The sequence below is a fragment of the Pterocles gutturalis genome, unplaced genomic scaffold, assembly GCF_000699245.1.
Source record: "Pterocles gutturalis isolate BGI_N339 unplaced genomic scaffold, ASM69924v1 scaffold37506, whole genome shotgun sequence".
Lineage (NCBI taxonomy): Eukaryota > Metazoa > Chordata > Aves > Pterocliformes > Pteroclidae > Pterocles > Pterocles gutturalis.
Window position 1 is genome coordinate 29,599 of NW_010101827.1, and position 9,521 is coordinate 39,119.

Sequence of the window (9,521 nt, forward strand, 5' to 3'; positions counted from 1 at the left end):
CACACTCCTCCAGCAAGATGTAGAGCAGCCTGGAGATGTTTCTCATTTAAACTGTTTAATTTTTGGACCCCTGTGAGCTCTGGCATTTGCAGCCTGGGGCAGGCAGTGTGTTTCCCAGTTTCACAGTGCACTGGGGCCACTGGTACTTCTCTTTGCTTAGAATTTGGTTTTAAACACGTCTTCTGTGCCAAGACATAGTTTCACCTGTGTTTAAACGTGATTATTTATTACTGCAATCTTTCCTGTGGGTTTTTTTTTTTTTTTTCCTGAGCATAGAGTTTTTGACTGCTGTTTCAAACAATAAATCATTATTTCCTGCTTCCCCTGCATGGCAATTGTGTATTTGCAACAAGATCTAAAGCTTAACTGCTAGTGCAGAAAAAGCCTCCACATTCAGCTCCAACCTGCACAATGCTGAGGGACACAATGCTGGGAAAGATGGCATAAACCTCCGAATAAAAACATGCTGTACCCATAGTTATGCCTTTGGTTCAACAGCTGCCAAGGGATGAGTCTTCTGGAACCTGCACATCTGGAGCAGGCAGAAAGCAGAGGGGACAGGTGCTGCATTCAGCTGGGCACGTCCTCTATCAACTGCAGTCGCTCAGCTCAAGCGGAGGCTGAAAGGAGCAGAGCTGCACAAGCTCACAGCTGGACCATAACGATCCACATCTATTCAAAGATATGCTTAACTGCTTGCACTCAAATTATTTTAGCATCACAGCATTTCCTGAATAAATCATTTTCCAAAATGCAAATTATGGCTGGGGAAAAAGTTCCGAACTTTGCCCTTCACATATCTTTGCCCTTGATATGTCTTTATATTTAGTTTGTTGGCTACCAGAGCCCCCATAGCCAAGACATTACTGACAGACAGGAGACGAGTAGTTTCTTTTCTACACTCCAGTGACCAGGGTCCCAGTATCCAACGCTGGCCTACCTGTGAGAGAGCCAAGCTCAGTTCTGTCTTCCAAACTAGGCAGATTAGGGTGTTTTTTAAAAAAATCTCCTTTGCAAAAGCAAGGCCATGGGTCTGTTAAAAAGAGCAGCTATTTTCCTCCTTGCTTGTCTTTTTGTCTCTCTCTTGTGCAAGACCCAAGCTTTAAGCTTTGTGTACTGTAAAGTCCCATCTGAAAATCCCGTAAGGATGGCAACCAGCAGGTGGGCAGCAGGACTTACTCTGTGTACACTCTCTTACACAGGGCTCCCACCCCAGCACGGAGCTGGGACAGCGTCTGCCCCACTGAAGCCATGTACAGTTAGATCTTACTGCTGCAAAGAGAAACGCAGGAGAGGGAAGAGCATATGCTGCTGTGTCCAGGGAGCAAAAACGATAAAAAAAACTGCTCAGTTTAATCAATGCTTGGTCTCCAAGAGAGTAAACAGAATGAACACAGAGCCTTTAAAGTTCAAAACGTTCACAGCACTGTAATTTAACTATATACTTTAGCAGCTCTAAGGAAATACCATAGAAAAAGCTTCATTAAAAAAACCTGTAAATCACTGGGGCTGAGAGGAAAAAACCCCCAAACTTTACAACATGGTATCTTTCAAACAAGAAAGCCTGAAAGTCAAGAAGGCAAAGCTAAACAAGTACTGCATCTAATTTTAAGGACATCCAAAAATCAAGAGATTTAACTCCTGATGATAAACCACTTTGAGTTGTCTACACTTATCTTATGGCATATGCCCATTAATTCCATATGATAAATGCAAAACCCTGATGTATAAATACAGCTTTCAGGTACTTTTTTGCCAAGTCTGCAAACTCTAAATTTAAGGAGATACCTTGCAATAGTTCAAGCTGTTCTGAAAATACCAAAACCACTTTTTCACCCTTCTAAATCCACTTTGTTTTCTATTCTTTGCTTTCCATAGAAGTGTTAGACCTGTATAACCTTATTCTCTGAGAAAAAAGGTGCAAAAAGCACCAACAGTGAGCCTGTGCAGCCAGTTACCATTCAGATACCGATTCTAAGCAGACAAAGCCTTTGGTTTAACGTGCCTACAGGCTTTCTTGATTTTCCAGTTTAAGTAAATAAATTGCCCAACCAACAATCCTTGAGACCTGTCCACCGTAACAAATTAAAAAGATTAAACACAATGTAAAGTCTTTTCACCCCATTGCAACAGAAGGACAAGACTCCCTGAAGTCTGTTAAGTTTTACTACAGACATAGATTTGATGCAAAAGCTACATAGATGCCTCAGATGTGGGTCCTAAATTTAAAAAGGACACTTCCACGGAACTATACATAACTTAAGGCCAGGCTGCCACCAAGCTGAACTACATTTTCCTGCACTGCAACTCAGACAACACACAGTTAGCTGACGCTGCTGGAAAACAATCACTTTTTCGTAGGGTGCTTTCAGCTAGATCAGGTTTCTGAAATGAAATGCCAGCCTCCAAGACCAGTGTAGGGCAACAAGCCCTACACTTGGTTCTAATTTTAACTTTTTTAAACAATAAACAGGGGAATATCTATGCCAGCTCCCTGCAGTGAAAGGTGCCTCGTCCTGTCCAGATTAGAAACAAGGACTCTGCCTCCCTTAATACACTCATGCTCCTTCACTGGCTACAGACTCCTCCTTACTGGCTTCTAGTTCTGAAGACTCTTCTGCTGAAGCACTCATTTGTGGGATCATGCTGTGACATTTAAACCAAGTATTGCAGTGCCTCCTGTTGATATTAGTCCTTTCACTATATGAGAGGTGTGAACTCTCTGACTGGTATTGAACTTAGTTCACCCCTGTACACTGTCAACTGCTAAACACCAGTTAGTGTTTCTAAAAAGCTTTTCATAGTGCTGGTATCACTAAACCCATTAGCTTACTGCAGTTTCTGAGATGGATGCTTGTGACTTACTGATCATATTCCACATAGTATCTGTTGAAGCAGTATTTTCCCCAAGTGATGAACAATGCAGTCCCTGAAAGGACTGAGAGCGTTTTTTTCTTAACAATTAAGTGCCAAAAAGTGATCACGTAACTGAAAGGCACAGTAACACTAATGTTGTCCCCTACCCTAAAGGGCAAGCATCTTAGCTATTTCTCAACATACACGTACTGGCTCTTTGACCACACATAGTATAAATTCTTCATTATATATGGAAAAAAAAAAAAGGAAATGGCTGTGTTTTCGCTTACTAGTTTCAAATAAATGGTCACTAAGCTAAAAGCAGCCAGCTGTGAGGTTCTAGCATAATAATTTCCATTGCATGTGCAAACACACTCCAACACAATCATAAAATTGGTGCGGTTCTACCACCTCCTAATCATTACATTTGCTTCTTTAATCTCAGACATATGAAATAAGCAACATCTGCTCTTATGGTGAACTTTACTTCATCACAATTTGCATTTTCAGGAAACTAAAAACCTCTAAACTTCCTTCAAAAAAGGGGAAGGGCCTCAAAAAAAAAAAAAAAAAAAGAGGAACACAAATTCTTAGACTTTCTTGCAAGCAATAAATAAATTAAGAGTATGTTTAAAGATAACAAGAGTTCATGCTTTCCCTGCAGCACATTCTGTGTGGAAAGACACTCGCTTTGTACTGCGTTCTGTCTAACAGTCTCCAGGATAATGATAATAAATGACAGTTTATTAATGGCATTTGTCTTGGGTTAAGCAGAGGGTTAATTTTTTTTTTCTCTTCTTCATAAATTCAATTAAGATTACGGTTTGTCTAATTCTCACATGAAGCTGGGAGCTTATTTCCTGGAAAACAAGATGCAGGTTGTGCAGTAGCTGACTAATTAAAGGATTTAAGAACAATGTATTACAACAGTTTATTAACACCAAGACAAGACACGTAAAAATAATCAGCTTTTACAGGAACAAAAGCATAATACAGTAATAAATCTTGCCTGTTTTGCAAAAGTTATCACCATAACTGAGGCTGTATATAGTCTGGTAGTCTTCCACAGAAGAATTACCTTAAACTCCCATCAAGTTCTCTGATCCTGCATCAAACTCCTAAATGTTTCTACTACAAAACCTTCCCTTTCGGCAGATGGATATTATCCAAATACACTCTCTTGCTTTCTCAAACAACATAGCAGTGCAGATTTTCTTCACCAACCTCGGCAATTTTGCACAGCTGCTTCAGGTCCACCAATTAAAGTGTACTTATGAAAAGAGAATGACTTTTCTACCTCGTCTTTTCTTGTCCAGATTATACTGATAGCAAGAAATCTCTCAAGTGTGAAAATGTTCATTAGCAAGGAAGAAAAGTGAGCATCTCAGGTGGTGAATTACTTCTTTTTCTTTTTTTTCTTTTCATCTGCTGCCATTTTTAACTTGACTTCTTCCACAGGAAGTGCTCCTAATTTCTTCTTCTTTGCATTCTTTACCTTTTCCTTGAGGGCTTCAATATCAATCTTTTTCTCAGTGGAGGCTACATAGTAAAAAAAGCAAAGACGACAGACATGAATTTTACTTTTTCTCAATTTTAGCGGTCTACAAGATGACTTCATATGTATACACAGTAAGCTGCATCCTATGGCATTGGTTAAGACTCATTTTATGTTCACTCACCATTTTGTGAACTACTCTAATAATTGTTTTTGATGAAACTAGTATTATGCACACACCTCTTTCAGCAGAATTAAAAGGAGAACATTCATATCAGAAATCCTGTACAGCTGCATTTGAACACCGATGCCACATTCTGCACACGTACAGACTATTACCACCCAGGTATCAGACCACAGATGTACTCCTCCAAAACTAATACGTACACAGTCTCTTGGACATAGGCCTATTGGCTTGGTTGGTCTCACATGAGAAGAAATTGTATATATATACCCAGAGAAGCTTTCATGGTATTTTTTCTTTTTGCACATAATTAAGGTGGTAAGATCCCAAACATGCCTGTCTCATCGTTATGCTCTTATACAGATGCTGTCAGAAACAGGATGGGGTGGGCAAGGGGGGATACAATACAGATCTTTGATCTGACCGCTGCATGAAGACCTTTATAAGAGACTTCTACAGGGAGTGCCAGAGTACTTATATTAAACACTTAATGCTGAGCAACATGAATAACCTACTCTTATGTTCATCTAGGTGATGGTATTTTCTCTTTTGGGCCTGAGTCATGAGTTTGGATCAGTTAATTCCTACATCTACCAATGGGTACCAGCTGTCCTTCCTGGACCTCAGTCCTTCTCTACATAAAAACTATTGCTGTAATTTATTCTTGGAAGGACTTCAGGTCAAAACACGGAGCAGCTAGAAAAGCACAGTATTTGAGATATGGTACAATCAACTGCGGCATTATTGAAAATTTACTGCCATTACAAAAAAATACTGTATCAATGCTACAGAACACATATGCTTTTCAAGAAAAAACAAACTTTTCAAGAAACTGTGCAATATATAGTGTAATAGTGTGTAGGCAGTGTATCTAATACAAAACGTACATAGTATATCTAATACAATGAATGAATACATAGCATAACCAATGAATCCAGAAAACAGAAGACTTGTTTCTCTAGTGCATTAAAAATATATCATCTGACAACATGCATTCTTACTCTGCATATAGTGTGGTTTCACTTTAACTTTTAGAAAAGCTATTTACCCTATGTTATACCAACACTTACTTGTGGCATAAGTTTTCAAGTAAGTATTGCTTTTGGGCTTCTTTTTCTTAACAGAAAAGCCATTTGAGTGCAAAAGTTATGGCAGCTTCACTGCAAGACTGAAACCCAAAAATTTATGTAGTCAGAACATCTGAGATGGCTGTCCCAGTATTCCCATCAGGAAAGTGTTCTACAGAGAATGGTCATTTTATAGGTACAGAGTTATGGGCCGCATGATATTTCTATTGTCCCTGGCAACTCCAGGCATGGATCTAACCACTAGGATTTTTTTGCATAACCTTTCCGAGAGCTGTATCACTGCAAAATCACTCAGACTGGGAATCAAGAGCAGAAGGTTTTATAACAGGAGAAAAGAAACTGTTACCTTTCTTTGTTTTTACAACTGGCTTTTCCTTTGGTGGGATAAAAGCTTTATTTCTTTCTTCTTGTCTTTTCTTGACTGCATCTGCTTGCTTTGCCTAAAGTTACCAATAAAAAGGTCAAGTACAGCAAGGCAAAAGGGGTAAAAAAATAAAAATCCAAGTCATCAGTCACATGCTTTTTAACTGAACAGTGGGTTAGAACAACTTTACCTTTATCTCTTCCACTCGCTTTCGTTTCTTCTGTCTTTCTTTCAAGAAGTATTCACCACTTGCCAATTCTTTATCAATCTGCATAAGACAAGTACAGAGAAGCTTTAGATAGTTATGCATTGCAAGCCAGATGTATAGTATCAGGAAATCAGAACTTGACCGAAAAGGTCTCCCAACTTGTTAGCAAGAACAACATTTCAAGACATGCTATATTCCTGGATAACCAAATAAAGTTTCAGCTGACCTGGCTTTCTGGCTGTGGAGGTGGGAACGGTGTGTACTCCTTCTTAGTATTTTTCTTCTTTGGCTCCTTGCGTTTTTTCAAGTTCTTCCGCTTGAACTTAGGCAAAAATCTTTCCCAACTTTGTGACCTCAATTCAGGATCTTTTGATAATTCCCTTTTGATCATCAAAGTCTTCAGTAGTTTTAGCGTGTCACAAAGAAGTTATTAATAAAATAGTATTACAGTAGTAGTCAAGAGCTCCAAACTACAAGTTTTACTAAACTTTTGTACAGTGAATATGCTACATTCGAACCTTCCATCTCCCACTTCAATAAGAGAGAGCAGAGGGGTTTCATTACAAAGAGCAGAACAAGAAAGATATATGCCTCAAAACAGGGACAGACTGCACTGGAGAAGGTGTCTCAGTTTAAATGACCAAGTATCAAGCAAACAATCAAAGAGTGTAAAGTTTATAAACACTGGAGGGTGTAAGAATCAAGGGGTTTTTTTAAAGAAACACACTACAGAAATTCTCAAAAATAGATTATCACACAGAAACATGTAAATTATTAACACACAACTCTCTGAGAAAAAATGGTACTTTCTTGAAAATAAAGACACACAGTGGACCACACTAACCTTAATGTTATATATGGGATGTATATTCTTCATCGTGTCCAGAACAACTTTTCTAACCTGCATTCAATAACAATAGTAAAAAAAGAACAGAAAACTCAGCAAGTATTTAATATTCTAATCAATTAAAATACCACATATACTATCATGCTTCCTCTGCTCCCTGGCCCCCAAAGTAGGTAGATTTAAAAAGGTAACGCACACAGCTAACTAGAAGGGCCAGCACTTCAGACATATCAGTAACACTGTCATGTTTCTAATACATTCCAGCACATCCCACAAACATTACTTTCATGTCACCACGGATTTTATGGTGTCATGAAAAACTCTTGCTTTTGACAAGCATTCTTCTCCTAGTTACCAAAAACATTAGATGTTCCTTAAAGTTATACATCATTAACTCTGCAGTATTTTCACTCTTACATCTCTTACCTAAACAACGACAATTCTTTTTTTTTTTCACAACAACTTCCAAGGCAGAAAGATCTGAGCCTAAACAAAATTCAGCAGCTAAGACACTATGGACATTCATGTAAATGTAGCTTACTAACACACTGCCAAAAAGTGAGATACTCTCGACGTTGCCAGACTTTGCCTCTCGTCTGCCCTCAAGCTGGGCACAGAAGTATGCTGCACCAACTACTCATCTGCCTTCCCTTACCTCTTTTAGCCCACTAAAGGGTCCAAGAGCTGAAACAGTGTTGCCTTGCACCATAATATAACAGTTAGTTAACAGCTCCAGGGCCTACACCAAAAAAAGAAATGCAGTAAGTGTAAAACTGAAGACCTGACACAAGTTTGGTCTAAGAATTTTCTGGTTACTACACCTATCGGAAATACCTTCAGAGTAGATCCTTTTGGCCCAAGAAGTCGTCCTCTTCTTTTTATAAAAGTGTCTCTCTTCCTCACCAGAGAGCCTATTTTAATGATGTCACATGCAACGTCATCCTGAAGGATACGAACCGCCTAAAGAGACAAGAAGCAGGCAAGATCATCTGAACACAAAGATATTATTCAGAAGAGTCAAGAGAATACTGCAGGTTACTCTTCTCACTTCACCTTCAGATATATTTACTTTACATATACATTTCATTTCACTTGACTCAGTTGAAAATCCCACTTTTTGAAAATGTACTATTTGATAAGTATTGCGATAGAATTTGATACAAATTTCTAGGATTTAATACCAACCTGTTCAAATGGAACGCTTCTTGCTAGGAGTTTGATTAAATCTCTAGCCCTGATGATTACATATGGATCAAAAGTCTTCTTAGTGGTAGTGACAGTCATGCTTCCTTCAATTAGGTCCAGTGTTGCATTCACATACTGCAATATTTGAAAAGAAACAGTAAATCAATCTCTGAATTAGAACCTCAGAATTCAAAACAAGTTAATACACAGAATGCTACATCTCGAATGCAAACCCATCTTCCAAATTTCCTAAAGCGACTTTCAGCTCAAGGAAATTCACACAAAGAAACACACAAAAACGATGGAATATATGTGTCACAAGGCCTGAAACACCACCTCCCTCACCTCCCTAAATTCAGGCACAATAACAAAGCTGTCAGCATCTGGATGACAAAATACTTGCTGCTGCAAAGAATTTTGCTGATAACATCTGTAAAGAACTGCAAGTCTAGCTACACAGACTTTCACTGATTTTGATCGACAATAAAAAAATGACACTAACAATTCTAGATGCAAGCACAGTAGAAATATACACAAATACAGTACCAGAAAAGCAACTTGCACTATTTTTATAAGCTTAAGTAACACCTGTATCTCCTAAAAGATAAAACAGTATCACCATCAGGAAGTATGCATACATGTTCACCCAAGGCTTTCTGGACGAGTGGCCAGCACTCTTTCAAGTACGCTTCTCTATACTTAGGGAATAATGTTGCAAAACTGCTTTCTTCCAGCAGCCCTTTGGGATTATCCTCTCTTGTAAAGGCTGGCTCTCTCCATCCATCTGGCACAGTGAGAAGTTCAGATTCATCAACTGTTATGGGTATAAAAAAAAAAAAAAATTCCTTCTCTTTCATCAGTGACTACTTACATCTCCTCCCCCTTTAACTACAAAAGATACAATAACTGAAAGCAGGGACACAATGCTTTGTCTAATACTCTGCTGAATGTGTTTTTCATCTTGTCTGACCTTAAAGAAGTTACTGCTTTAAGCTATTTATGACCAAAAAAAAGTATGCACAACTGCGACATGCATTGTGGAAACGATATTATACAAGAACAAGACAGAAGAGGCTGAGGCGAGCAACCAGAGCACTGTGAGGCCAGGCGCGCCCCTCGCACCCACCAGCAGCCCATATCCCACCCAGCCGCAGGCCGGGAAGCAGCCTCTTCCTCTCGCTGCCTCTCCGCTTACACGAAATCGCGGCCAAACCCCTCAACCCCCGGTTCTTTTAGGAAATCGGGGACGGGGGCACCAGGACGTGACAGCAGGCCTGCGGCCACGGGGGACCCT

At 39.2% G+C, this 9,521-nt stretch overlaps 1 protein-coding gene across 1 annotated transcript; it reads right to left on the minus strand.

Moving 5' to 3' along the window:
• Nucleotides 1–4,072: 4,072 nt before the first annotated feature.
• Nucleotides 4,073–9,084, minus strand: KRR1 (KRR1, small subunit (SSU) processome component, homolog (yeast)). The gene is made up of 9 exons (XM_010084664.1): nt 8,866–9,084; nt 8,228–8,362; nt 7,877–8,002; nt 7,698–7,781; nt 7,040–7,096; nt 6,422–6,592; nt 6,178–6,255; nt 5,970–6,063; nt 4,073–4,395 (listed from the first exon to the last, which is right to left on the minus strand). The coding sequence occupies exons 1-9, from the start codon at nt 9,082–9,084 to the stop codon at nt 4,253–4,255; spliced, it is 1,107 nt and encodes a 368-aa protein (XP_010082966.1). The 3' UTR covers nt 4,073–4,252.
• Nucleotides 9,085–9,521: the final 437 nt, after the last annotated feature.